This window comes from Raphanus sativus, chromosome 3 (assembly GCF_000801105.2).
Source record: "Raphanus sativus cultivar WK10039 chromosome 3, ASM80110v3, whole genome shotgun sequence".
NCBI classification, from domain to species: Eukaryota; Viridiplantae; Streptophyta; class Magnoliopsida; order Brassicales; family Brassicaceae; genus Raphanus; species Raphanus sativus.
In genome coordinates, this window is record NC_079513.1 from 28,085,762 (window position 1) to 28,099,592 (window position 13,831).

Sequence of the window (13,831 nt, forward strand, 5' to 3'; positions counted from 1 at the left end):
AACTTGACGGGAAAAAAAAAACAACTAACAAGCTGGTTAATGACAAAGAGTTTTTTATTTCATAGATATGTTCTATCATTTTTTGTCGCTTATGAACCAAAACACAATCAATTAAGACAGGATCGAATTCCGGACTTTTATATTACATCCTCCCAATAACATCGCAAGTTTAACCAATCGATCAAACACAATATTTGTTAATTGGGCTAGCTCGTAGTACCTGGTGTCGGCTAGATCGTGTGACTTGACACATGTAGCTAGATCAATATAGATCTAAAGGTAACTCAAAGAGTAAGAAAATCGCATGTAGATTAGTCTAATATAAATAGAAAATGGTCCAGGTACATTTTCTCTTTAGCATATCAAATAACTTTCATATATACCTATTAAATATTGAACATGTGGCCTTGGAACGTATTGAAGAGTCCTTGAAGTCACTACCACAGTACAATGTATTTATCATTTGCTCTGCATCCTTAGTTTGATTCCTGTCTTATTACAAAATTAAATAAACCGAGTCTCGTTTTGATTAAACAAGATTAGAAATCAATTATCAACTATAAATAAAACAAGCTAAGGACAAGCTATATATATTTTAAAAGGAGTTGTGGTGACAACTGGGCCATTGATGCTGCACTGTGTGTTTTGTCTTTTGGTTGAGGGAGCATGCATGCATGTCAGTCTCTCTCTTTATAGCTTCTTACTTCGATTTGTTTTTTGTTTCTTTTGTTTGGGTTACAGTTCAGCTTAGCGTTGCTTTTAGTCAACATTGGTTAATTTATGGGTGAATTTGCGAGATAGCCAAAATTGAGAGTATAATTAAGCAGATAACTATGATTTTGACGTTATTAAGTGAATAACATTTAGCCTTCTTCTTAGCCGGTTATACCCTCATAGAAAACAAGTTATCGGTCAAAACAAAAAGAGAGATGACGTCAATGACTTAAGAGATAAATCACATCCTGTGTATTTTGTTAACTAACTAATCAAGCAAATACATCCACGTCATATGCTTTCTTACCACATACATGTTAACTATGCTATATAAATATTCTATTCCATTTATAAAAGTACTATATCTGATAAAAACAAATATAGCACATTTATATAAACAGAACCATAAATTTTAAACTCAACTCCACACCTAAATACTAAATCCTAAATCTGAATCTCTAAACCCAAACCCAAATATTAAATCTAATTTCCAGTTATAATAGTTTTAAATAACAATATATAAATTTTGAACTATTATTTCTATACTATTAAAAATAGAATGGAAAGTATTCTTATGAATTAATGTATTTGTGTCCAATCTTATCCCACCTCCAACCAAAATAGTATATAACACCAACAATATCCCAACCCTTTAATAATAAACCATAAAAGCCTTAAACCTAAACCCTAAACTTAAATACAAACCCTAAACCCAAATGGAATTATATTTAGTAATTATCAAAATGGAATGGAACATGTTAAATAGAATAGTTGCCGAATATATCATATTACATAATAGGAATAGAACAAACATAATACATATTCTTTTACATTTCTATTCCGTTCGCGAATAGAATAAAACAAAATAAACAAAACTGTTCATCTTCTCCGATTAACTTAGATCATTCACAGTAAACAAAAGAGAAGAACATACGGTGGTGACGATGACGATGAAATAACCGATCGTGATGATGGTGTTGTTTGTATAGATGGAGGTGATCGCCACTGCATAAGTCTTGTCGGCAAGGGTCAGTGCGAATTGGGATGTGAATGCGAATCGGTGAGGATTAACGCAAATACCGTTGGGCCTATTAATTTTTCGTCTCTTCTGAAGATTTTCAAAAGCAGTAAACCGGCAACTCATGAAACTGAATCTTTTTCGCAAACGCCTGAGATAATTTAGGGTGAATCAAAAATGTGTAAATCTAGAAGAGACACGATATAGTTTTGCAAAAAAATAATTATTACTTTAATTTTTTTCTCTAGCAGGTTTCATCGGTTTCAAACAGGGGTAATACAGCAATATTATATAAAAGACAAGTGGAACAGTAAAAAATTAGGGCAATTGACTACTCAATAGATTATGCTTTTTTGTAGCATCATCTCGCCTAATTTCCCTTAATTTATCCTTTTAATTTAACCAAAAATAAAATATAAAAACTATCCTTTTTATTACTTTGAATTTAGGGTAGTACGAAATGAACTATACATATATCAAGAAATGCCGCTACGTACAACTCAGAAACCTCTCAAAGAAATTGATCTAGACTCAATATTAGTATAGTGACAAATGAACTATCCACAAACCAAGTTTCAAGGACCAACGTTTTACTTATTACATTAATTTTAGTAAATTTTTAACTTACACAAAACAATGTGTACTTTTTTACATGTAGAAATTGTTCTTGTATTTATTCATGTAAATAATATTTTTTTGAACACTCGTGTAAATAAATTTCTTATTATTATTATTTTGTTCAAAATATAAAGACCTAAGTGCCTATTGATAAAAGAGCTACGTAAATTTCTGAATAATCGATGGCTCGCATTGTTTCGTCAAAACAATATACTGCATGCATCGATTCCAATTATACATGATCGTTTGCCTAACTGAATGCCTCGGTTAGGCACTGTGCCATTTTGCAAATATTTCTGATGTTATCTATTTAGTTAGGAGAATAGTTATTTTTTTATGAATTAACCACAGTTGCCGAAACCAACCTACTATTCTTTGGACCCCGGATGCCGATAATTTTTAATCTTCTGGTAGTCAATACTCAATAGGAATCGAACTGCAGATTACAGTGTTGATTTCTGGCCATATATGTTGGTATTTTGAGAATAGTTTAAATGAGACTTTAAGTGCATCCCATCTTTCGAGAAACCTAGCTTACCATATAGTATCAGGTAAACCTACCTTTAAAAGAAAGAATCTTAAACAGTAATGATCGTACCACAAGTTTGAGCAATCAGTAATAAGAAAATGAATAAAAGTGGAGACGTGGGCACGTAGAGAAGGAAAGAGTAAATAGAATGCATGGCATGCAGGAAACATGAGACAGACATCGTGAAGGTCCCATATTGTCTGGTCGAACCAAACCTTGACAATTTATCACAACACTATCTATCTAGTAAATAGCGTTCTTCGTATTGTCGTAGTACTTTATTATATTTTCATATTACGACAAAACTAAATTTATATAATATTGAATTTCATTTTGTTTTTTTTTAAGCTTAATTTCGTTTTATTATCTAACTCATTCCTTAATTTGCAACTGTATCTAGACGTACTACTATCAGTTTGACTTTGTACTTTTTATAAAACTAGTTTTTTCACTCATCTAGCAACTCACTATCCTGATCATCGTTTTCTGCAATATTATATAATATTATTTTGTACATTTAGTTATTGCAATAGAATCTTTATCGCCCAGCCCTAAAATTATGTGCTATATTCTTTTTTTCTTTTCTATATATGCAGAATTCCTGATTTTTAAAGAAGGAATATATCAGCACAGGACTTTGGTAACTCTAGGCAATTGCTTGATCAAATTAGTTAGAGCACTTCCAATGTACGTGAAAAAAACATCTCGGCATCTTCAATTAAATTGTTCGATAAAGAGTTCACATCTGTGAGTTCCGTCACCTGGATTCGAATCTCGACCACTGCAAAATTAACATTTCGGCATCGTCAGAGACATGATCGATACGTGGTAACACGTAACTAGTCTAGACCACTTATATGGGGCCAGAATACCTCTGTCTAATTCAGAAAAAACATCTGTTTAGTAATCTTGAATAAAAATGATAAATAAAATAGTGATTTGTGCAATTCTCATCTAGTTAGGATTTTAATATTAAGATCAGAATCGAAACAAAAGAAAAAAAATTGTTTTCTTCTATTCTCCTCTATTAAAGATCCAAAAAGAGAACAACGAAGAAAGAAAAAAAGAGAAACCTTTTTAATTTGTAAATACTTTTTCTAAATCTTATTACAAGTACTTTCAGTATATTATATGTATGTAGTTGTTAATGGGTATATTTTTCGCATCTCAATTTAATTTAATTTTTTTATGTTCACCTCTAATAACTAATAAAAATTATCAAATCATATATCATATATAATTTTAAAAACTCTAAGAACCGTCCACAAAATTCACAAATCATATGTATGTAGTTGTTAATGGGTATATTTGTTGCATCTCGATTTAATTTAAACTTTTTAATGTTCACCTCTAATAACTAATAAAAAGTTACTAAATCATATTTCATATATAACTTTAAAAACTCTAGGAACTGTCCACAAAATTCTAGATCATATATCCTAAATTTTAAATCTTAGGATTTTAGGTTTTAAGGTTTGTAACCCTAGGGTTTAGAGTTCATAAATTTTAGGGTTTAGGGCTCGTAAACCTTAATGGTTTAGGGTTCGTAAAGGTTTAGGATTTAGGGTTCGTAAAGATTAAGGGTTTAGGGTATAGGGTTCGTGTAAAGGGTTTAGGGTTCGTGAACCCTATGGGTTTGGAGTTTAAGGTTTGTGAACCTAAGGGTTTGGGGTTTAGGGAAGGGTTTGGGGTTTAGGGTTCGTGAACCCTAAGGGTTTGAGGTTTAGGGTTCGTGAAGCCTTAGGGTTCGTGAACCCTTAGGGTTTAGGGTTTAGGGTTCGTGAACCCTAAGGGTTTGGAGTTTAAGGTTCGTGAACCATAAGGGTTTGGGGTTTAGGGATAGTGAAGCCTTAGGGTTGAACCCTTAGAGTTTAAGGTTCGTGATTTAGAGTTTGGAGTTTAGGGAAGAGTTTGGGGTTTAGGGTTCGTGTGCCCTAAGGGTTTAGGGTTCGTGAACCTTTAGGGTTCGTGAACTCAAGGGTTTGGGGTTTAGGGTTCGTGAATCCTAAGGGTTTAGGGTTTAGAGTTCGTGAACCCTTTGGGTTTGGGGTTTAGGGTTTGTGAACCCTAAGGGTTTAGGGTTTAGAGTTCGTGAACCCTTAGGGTTTAGGGTTTAGGGTTCGTGAACCCTTAGGGTTTAGGGTTCGTGATTTAGGGTTTAGAGTTCGTGAACCCTTTGGGTTTGAGGTTTAGGGTTTGTGAACCCTAAGGGTTTACGGTTTAGAGTTCGTGAACCCTTAGGGTTTAGGGTTTAGGGTTCGTGAACCCTAAGGGTTTAGGGTTTAGAATTCGTGAACCCTAAGGTTTTAGAGTTCGTGAACCCTTAAGTTTTAGGGTTCGTAAACCCTTAGGGTTTAGGTTTTAGGGTTCGTAAACCCTTAAGGTTTAGGTTTTAGGGTTCGTAAACCCTTAAGGTTTAGGGTTTATAAACTCTATGGTTAGGTTTAGAGGTTATATAGGTTTTGATTTTAGAATTTAAACTCTAGGATTTAAGGTTTTATGGATTTAACAACAATGAACTTTTTTAGAATTATTTTTTTTTAAATATAGATTTGAACTTTCATAATCAGTTATATATTACAAAAGTTTTCTAAGAAAGTGATGAATATTTAAATAAATAAAAAGTGAAAAAAGGTTTAGGTTTTAGGGTTCGTAAACCCTTAAGGTTTAGGGTTTATAAACTCTATGGTTAGGTTTAGAGGTTATATAGGTTTTGATTTTAGAATTTAACTTTAGGATTTAAGGTTTTATGGATTTAACAACAATGAACTTTTTTAGAATTATTTTTTTTAAATATAGATTTGAACTTTCATAATCAGTTATATAATACAAAAGTTTTCTAAGAAAGTGATGAATATTTAAATAAATAAAAAGTGAAAAATTGTGTATTAAGTCGATCAAAGAAAACTAGATTGGCAGGATACTATGTTCGATGAATTTTCACGTTGTACAGATTACCCTTAATTTCCATAATTAGTAATATATATAATACATATTTCTTTCCAAGAAATTTTTTGTAGAAAATAAAGAAAAATAATGTATTACTAGTTCAATTAGAAAACTAAATGAAGATAATGTGAAGACAAAAGAAAACTAGATTGGCAGGATACTATGTTCGATGAATTTTCACGTTGTACAGATTACCCTTAATTTCCATAATTAGTAATATATATAATACATATTTCTTTCCAAGAAATTTTTTGTAGAAAATAAAGAAAAATAATGTATTACTAGTTCAATTAGAAAACTAAATGAAGATAATGTGAAGACAAAAGAAATATAGTATTCAATGAATTTTCACATTATACAACTTGCAAACTTTCATAATCAATCAGGTATTACAGAATTACTCCAAAAAAGGGAGAGAGAAATTTAGTACAAGCTTACCCCAACTCTTCATCGTTCCTAATCGCCAAAAGAAGATGATGCCTGGGAATAATAGTCGACTTCTTGCTTGTAGTGACATTTTCCTCCAGTCTCCTGCATTGAAGAACAGATTATACATTGTACAATCTGCAGAAATAAAAAACTTTTTGATCCAAGAATCCATCAAAGAAGAGCCTTTTTGCCTAATGCTTGTGTGTGTGAGATAGAGAGAGAGAAATAGAGATTTTACCTGGTGAGGAACCTGGAAGCTTTCCTATGGAGATTTCTTGTTAGTAGCATTCTTGATCCTACAACAAATGAATAAAAATAACAAGTGAGAAATTAAAACTAGAAAATGAACATTGATGTTTCTCTATAAGTAAAAAGGTTTGACTTTTGTTTCTCCTGGATTTACCTTAAAGTTTCTTTCTTGCATCTAAGACTAGTCTTCAAGTAAGTTCTAGTGCTTGGAGAGCTAAGGTTCACACCAGAAATAACTTTGGTTCCTCTTGCTATTGTGTATTGCAGCTCTTGCAGTCTCTTTCCATACATTTATCAACCTTTCACCACATCATAAACCAAAATTGACAAAAAAAAATCAGCTAAAAACGCCCATGTTATGTTCCCATAAATCTAATTCATAGACTATATGTTCCTCAGGTATCAAGAAGATCACATCAATGGTGGAAGCTAACATAATTAACATCATCTGGAAATGTAAACTAACTACTTATATAATCCATTAAAAGAAAGATCTTTTTAACAACTTGGGGCCAGAACACGGACAATTTTATTTGCAGTGAGTTCAGTAATGATACAAACTAAGTAAAAGTTAAAAACATAATGGGAAGCGTTTGCAAATTTTGGTAAGAAGTAGATTAAAGAAATAAATTTGTAAATCTGTGGTAATGAATGTAATTTAATTGGACCAACATACCTTGTTGATTGTTTCCCTGAGAAGATCTGAGTTAAGAGGAGGCGCCACCATCACAACCTTCCTCTGCTTTTGTGGGGTTCTTGCAACCATCTTCTATAATCTTTTTCTTTAATTTCTTCTTATACTACCCAATATTTCTCTATGGCCTCACACAATTAAAAACTGGGTTTTGAAAATAAAAAACATTGAAATCAAACCCATAAGCTCCTCTCAAACCCTAGACTCCTCTCTCTGTGGACTTTTTTTTTTAAACTTTCAGACAGGAACATAAACAAGAAACAAGATGAATCTTTCTCAGCTTCGGACAGGGATTCTGTCTAATTGGTGATTGTCTGAATGAAAAGTCAAAACAGGCACTTATGGGTTTGATTTCAGAGAGTTTGAGAGAGGATATAAAGGGATTTCTTTTCGTAACGGATCTTTCCTTTATTATTTTAAATTTAATTTTTGTTCCCAACGGTCTATTTTTTATAACGGCTACTTTTTATTTGTCTGCCATTCTACTTTTTGATCTTCAAGCTAAAATTCAAGAGGAATTTAGTTGCATGTGGTCTTTAATTACACTATCACCCGTTTATAGAGTCTTTAATTAGGCTACAAAAGCGTTTAATTTGTGATTTAGTTATAATTAGATGAATAAAAACCAGACCATCAACACTAGTAACTCGAATCTAAGTATCATTATATTCTTTTTATTTTGTTATAATCTGTGGATTTATCATCATTAGTCTTCTGCGATGACATCATCTTATATGATTTCAATTGGCATACTACACAGTATTTTGACACACTTGAAGAAAAAAGCGTCATAATAATTATTACAAGTTCCAGATTCAACCCCAAGCGCAGTTACAAAGGCATTAGTTCTACAAAAATACGATCCACGTTATTATATTGTTGTAGAAGAGTTGCGTGTAACGCACGTCTGTGGATTTCAAGCTTTTCTCTTCCTCTGTTTCCTTTGGTAGAAAGGATCAAACGATAAATAAAGCATACAGAAGTTAGTAAAAAATGAAGATTCGGAATACGTTAATCTGTAGGAAGCTTCTTTTGTGTTCCATCATCACCCACATGTTGATTCAAGGTAACGTGCACAACAAGTCTAGATGATTGTTCTGTTTACCAAGTTTGTATCAGTATGTCTTCATTATTGTTCTGTTTCCATAGAAAATTTTGTGGGATAGATTTACTTGAGAAGAAAATTTGTTTTTATCTTCAAAATGGTTATTTTGCAAGGCAGTCTGATTTCAGACAAAGAGTCTGATGAATGAGATTGGAAGCTTTGTCCTTCTGACTTCTCTGCTAGCCAAATCTATATGCACTATAAGGAAAAAGAGATGGATGCTACTTTTGTCTGCCACGGTTGTACCAAGCTCGACTCAGGTGAGTAATAACCTTAGTTTCTGCATTGAAATGAAACGAAATAAAGAAGTAACATATGTCGAATTGAAATGCAATAATGTGTCTGTGTGTGTGTGGTATCTGCTGGAGCACTGTAAGAGGATGAAGTTGCAGAGAGATCAAGCCAAGCTTATGAAGCTTTTTGAAGAAAAATGATGAACCTGTCATATGATACGGCCTTTAATTTAGCCGGTTGGTTTGTTCACGAAATTTTGAACAGTGCCTTTTGGTGTTTCTTGAATTTTGCAGCTTACATTTGGTATAGAACTCAATTTATGAAAATGTATAAATAAGCTTTCAAAAATATATATATGTGTTAAAACTTAAAAGGGGAGAAAGAAAGACAAGAGGAAGTCCATAAAATGTAAAGTCTCCAAACACAAAAACAACAATAAATTCATTACAAGTCTTATAGAAATAAATGCAAGTTTGATCAAATTGTTTGAAGAGTTCTTCACTCTTTGTGAATAATACATCTCAGGGACTGGGTTCGTCTCTAGGAGGAGTGTGGTCTTGTCCACTGGTCCCATTGCCGTTTTCCTGACCCTTCTTCTCAGGCATTGGGCTCTTTTCATTGGGACTTGGGCTATGGTCTCTGTCTTTGAGTGGAGGTGAGTTAAGAACCGTTGGTTCAGGGCTCCTGCTTCTCGCAGCTGGTTCAGGAGTTCGCTTCTTTTCAGTCCTAACCGGGGATCTTGAGCGACTAGTGAGAAGAAGAAGAAACAAAAGTGAATCAAGTGTTGTGTGTAAACTGAGAGCTAGCAGTGATGTTAAATGTGAAAAAAGAAAAATAACAAACCTGTAGCTTGGGCTTCTGCTTCTGCTGCGGTTTCTTCTACGACGAGAAGGAGGTGACCGAGACCTAACTGGTGATCTCGAGTAACTTTGGTCCCTCCTGTAATGTAATAAAGAAAAGAAAGGATAGGAAAAGACAACATCAAAAATGTAAGTGTTAAAAAAAAAAAAAGGTGTGTAAGTGTTACTTGAGCTTCTTGGGACTGTTCTTGCAGTTCCTCTCTATATGACCTCTATCGCCACATCGATAACATTTGTTCTTCCAATCACCAGCAGTGCAATCTCTAGCCCAGTGTCCATCAAGACCACAGTTGAAGCAACGCCCACTTCCTGGGGGAGGAGGTCCTCCTCTGCTTGAAGATATCTCTCGAGAACCATAACCAGAACCAGAACCAGAACCACGTGGTGTCTAATATACATGATGCCAGACAACTTCTTAAGAACTTGTTTCATAATCGAGATACACAAATCATCATATGGAATAAAGTATATATTACCCCTTTAGCAAATTCAACAACAATACGGCTTCCGTCAACGTCTCTTCCATCTAAGCAGTACCTTGCATCATCAGCATCTCGGGGATCGCTAAAATCCTGTTATCAAAAGATGAGAGAGAAACAGAGAAGACCCAAAAAAAGAGACAAGCATTGTGGTTAACATATACATTAACCAAAAAAAAAAAAAGAGTCAGGTTATCAAGTGGAGGAACTACTTACGACAAAGGCAAAGTCACGCTTCATATCAACATCTCGAACTCTGCGATGAAATAATTGTTTTGGCAGAAACAGTAAGGCCAACATCATCATCATCATCATCAACAACATCATTACTTTTCTACGTACAGCTACTTCATCACCATCATAGTTGGAACAAAACACCAGATTTTTTGTAGCCAGTTTTCACCAAATCAACACAACACAAAAACAGAGAAGCGCCAAAAAAGTCCCACATTAAACACCATCAAAGAATATCCACCAAGGAGACCGACCAACTCTCTCTCTCTCTCTCTCTCACCATACACACCTCCAACCAAGTCAGGCAAATAGCCAAGAAAACCTTCAACAACATTATTCAGGTTAATATGATTCGACACCTATTGTATTCGTATGATAATATCTTGGAAGGTTTGGTTTTAAACCCATAACACAAACAGGAAGCAAGACTGAATTGTTAATTATTTGGTTATCCGCCTAATTAAAATGAAGTCAAGACAAAAAGTAAAAATGGTAATTTTCACAGCTAACCTCCCATATTTGCTAAAGAGACGTTCAACATCACGAGTTCGTGTTCGAGAGGACAAGTGACCAACATAGAGTCGTGTGCTTCCGTGACGATCTTCATATCGAGGCATCTTCTAATCTTTATTACATTACAAACATAAAACAATTGAATCACAGTGACATCAAGTCCAAATGTAATAATGACTCCAAACTTGTCAAAATCGATAGCAGATTCATACACACTACTACTAATCTGTGAATTGTGAAATCCAAAATTAACAATTCAACGACGCACGAAAGAAAGACCAGAGCAACCATATCACACCGTAGATCCGAGAAGATTGAAGAGAATATGCATAATAATTACCTTCAGATCCGAGAGAGAGAGGTCGCCCCGCTTTTGACTTTCAGCCTTTCTTTTATCAATCAAAACTCTGAGCTAATCTTCCTTCTCTCGGGACATTAAAGAGAGGACACAATCTGACGGTCACGATTCGCTTCTGCAAAAGCAACGGTGCAGATTCCATGTTTTTCCTTTTTCGGACAAAGATTAAACCATACGTCATACGTCATACGTCATACGTCATACGTGTATGTATTATTAGATTTTATTCAGAAGAATTAAAGAATTTTCTTCAAATGGCCCATTATATATAGTTCTTAAAGCCCTAACTACACCAGTAAACTACGTAAAGTTTTGATTGTTGGAGGGCCCGTTTTATTATAATAATATATCAGAGCTTGACGAATCTTGAATCATTCACTCTCAACATTTTTCATTTCAACTTATTTTTTTCTTTATATTCAAGCTTCCCTTAATCATGCATGTTAATAACCAAGCACTTACCAGAACTCATGTAAGCCTGCTATAATTAAAGGGGGGACTTAGAACCATAAATAATCAGGACCACACACACACAGAAAAATTCGGATATTATTTTTCGTGTCTTGATACTTCATTTTCTACAATGTGGATGTTCCGGACCTGAATTTATTTCCTGAAATTCGGAACCTAACACATAAGATAGATATTTTCCTTTAGATTGGTATACATTTTATATATATGTATTATCGATTTTGATAGATGTGGACAAGTAATCAAGTATGTCGCTTCATCTGTACAATAATATCAGAATTTTTCAAACTCCCAGATAATAATTTCCTAATAAAAAGTCTGGATGAAGCAGAGATAGTAACGAAACAATTTTTGGATATAGAACTAAAAAAGGTAAGAAAACCAGTGTCTTGCACCAGACACAGTACAGCCATATGCCACCAAACCAAACAAGGCATGCTTTATTTATGATGCTTAAGCTCCAAGGCTCATCAACAAGACAGCCGTCTGCTTATATGTTATTCAACCCCCTCCTTTTTGGGTTAATTTAATTATTATTTTCTTGCAAGTCTGATCATTGTAATCATTGCATAAACTTCCATCGCTCTAGATCACGTTATATATAAGAGTTAGCTAGGTTAGACAATCTCAATACATTACTATATTTTTCTTAAAAGTAAAAAAAAAAGTTCAATAGGATTTTGCTCACATAAATTCTTATGAAATAAAATTCTTATTTCTTCTTTTATTTAGAGAAATATATTATTTTTATATATCATCTAATTTTGAGAAGAAAAAAATGAAAGTATGTTGAACATTTTATTATACAAACTGAAAATAAATTCAGAATTGTGTGTATGATTAGCACAAAAAAAAAACTTACGAACATGTATATATTTTTAACAGATAATACGAAAATTCAGCTGCAAATGATAAACGGGCATTCTTACTAACAAACAAGCCCTAAGGTAAAGTATACAAGAGCACGTATAGTTTCCTTAACAATTTCTACAACTTCACCATCATCACCATTCATCATCATCTTCTTCTTCTTCTTCTTCCTCCTCATTTGTAAATTCCTTTTCAAATCCTTCTCCTTCTTTCTCTTCTTCCTCCTCCGTAACCAATCCTTTTTCTTCTTCTTCTTCTTCTTCTTTCATTTCCATTATTGACTTTAAATAATTAAACATCAATTGACAAAACGCACAGAACCTCGCGAAAAGCAGATACACAAAAGCCAGAGCCACAGCGAGAGTTGCGAGGAGTAGCATGTTGGTAGCGGCGAAAAAGAATGATCTCGGCAGATACGCAAAAGCCACCGCGAGGAGTAGCAAGATGATAGCGGCGAAAAAGGCTAATCTCGTCATTTCTTGCTTTTCGTTGCTGCTTGTTGTTTGGGTTTGAAGTAACGAGTAACGGAGGCCTAGCTACATATATAGAAATCTCGTTTCGTTAACGTTGACTCTTATAAGTCAATGTTTTTATTTTTATTATTTTAATAGTCTTTTTATTTTTTTGCTTATTTGAACTTTACTTTGGCATGGTCGATGATTCTTTTTCTTCTAATCAAACAAAATTTGTAGACTGCAATCTTCTTAAGCTAGGCTAATCTTTCACAACGCAATGTTTCAACAGTTGCAGATGGTTTTCATATTTGTTTACCACATTCCTAACTTTTTTTTACTTGCAATGTAGCATGTAAAAGCTACTACAAGTAATTCATACTATATATATTGCATTTTATTTTTATGAATGCTTGTTGTGTAGTATTTGAAGATGAAAAACATAAAAGAAAAGAAGAAAATTATCTAGATTGTGATGTAGTTCTGGATATTTAATATTTTGTATATTTATACATGTGGACTATAAATTTCTTATAGATACATGTGGACTATAAAAGAATAGTACATTGTTGTTCAGATCACACAAAAAAACGAACATGTATATTTTAAAAGAGTTGAAATTTCATTGGCTTCTGAACCAGTTGAGATGGTTCATACTGTATTGATCTTGATAATTATTATTTTTCCCCTTAGTACAGTACTTCACTACATCCATAACTCTTTCTTACTTGCAACGTAGCATCCAAAAGCTAACATTACACAAGCGATGCATACTATTTCCTATCACCGTAACTCACCGACTGCGTCCGCGAGCCAACGTATCCTATTTGCCCATTTACATGGACAAATATGGTGCCACGACCAATTCGCACGCCAAACATGAAACACACTCAATAAGTCACTAGACGAATGTATATAGACTGAGATAGTATAATCAACAGGACCGCATAGCGCAGTGGATTAGCGCGTTTGACTTCGGATCAAAAGGTCGTGGGTTCGACTCCCACTGTGGTCGTTCTTGTTTTAGTTTATCCCTTAATAATTTTTTTTCATTT

The 13,831-nt window shown here is 33.7% G+C and overlaps 1 protein-coding gene, 1 long non-coding RNA gene and 1 other non-coding gene across 5 annotated transcripts; 1 reads left to right on the plus strand and 2 right to left on the minus strand.

Moving 5' to 3' along the window:
- Window positions 1–1,485: 1,485 nt before the first annotated feature.
- LOC108844779 (uncharacterized) lies at window positions 1,486–7,540 on the minus strand. The gene is made up of 5 exons (XR_001948509.2): window positions 7,183–7,540; window positions 6,661–6,805; window positions 6,496–6,553; window positions 6,267–6,359; window positions 1,486–3,660 (listed from the first exon to the last, which is right to left on the minus strand). It is a non-coding gene; the product is annotated as an uncharacterized LOC108844779 (long non-coding RNA).
- Window positions 7,541–8,873: 1,333 nt separating this feature from the next.
- Window positions 8,874–11,113, minus strand: LOC108843904 (serine/arginine-rich splicing factor RS2Z33). Of its 3 annotated transcripts, none has more exons than XM_018617060.2 (7): window positions 10,966–11,113; window positions 10,623–10,737; window positions 10,095–10,134; window positions 9,876–9,971; window positions 9,567–9,787; window positions 9,383–9,478; window positions 8,874–9,286 (listed from the first exon to the last, which is right to left on the minus strand). In XM_018617060.2, exons 2-7 carry the CDS (start codon window positions 10,727–10,729, stop codon window positions 9,061–9,063), a joined length of 786 nt encoding a protein of 261 aa, XP_018472562.1. In that variant the 5' UTR covers window positions 10,730–10,737; window positions 10,966–11,113; the 3' UTR covers window positions 8,874–9,060. The 3 variants fall into 3 exon arrangements, with proteins under 3 accessions (XP_018472562.1, XP_018472563.1, XP_018472564.1); XM_018617061.2 differs by having other exon boundaries at window positions 10,623–10,732; window positions 10,966–11,059; XM_018617062.2 differs by lacking the exon at window positions 10,966–11,113 and having other exon boundaries at window positions 10,095–10,434.
- Window positions 11,114–13,717: 2,604 nt separating this feature from the next.
- On the plus strand, window positions 13,718–13,791 carry TRNAR-UCG (transfer RNA arginine (anticodon UCG)). Its single transcript has one exon. It is a non-coding gene; the product is annotated as a tRNA-Arg (tRNA).
- The last annotated feature ends 40 nt before the right edge of the window (window positions 13,792–13,831 follow it).

What these genes read in the sequence shown, in the direction of transcription:
- LOC108843904 (XM_018617060.2), bottom strand. Translation starts at nt 10,729, where the DNA reads ATGCCTCGATATGAAGATCGTCACGGAAGCACACGACTCTATGTTGGT. An exon ending in CTCTTTAGCAAATATGGGAG is followed by an intron (nt 10,135 to 10,622) that starts GTTAGCTGTGAA and finishes ATTTCATCGCAG; the next exon opens with AGTTCGAGATGTTGATATGA. An exon ending in TTGTTGAATTTGCTAAAGGG is followed by an intron (nt 9,788 to 9,875) that starts GTAATATATACT and finishes CATGTATATTAG; the next exon opens with ACACCACGTGGTTCTGGTTC.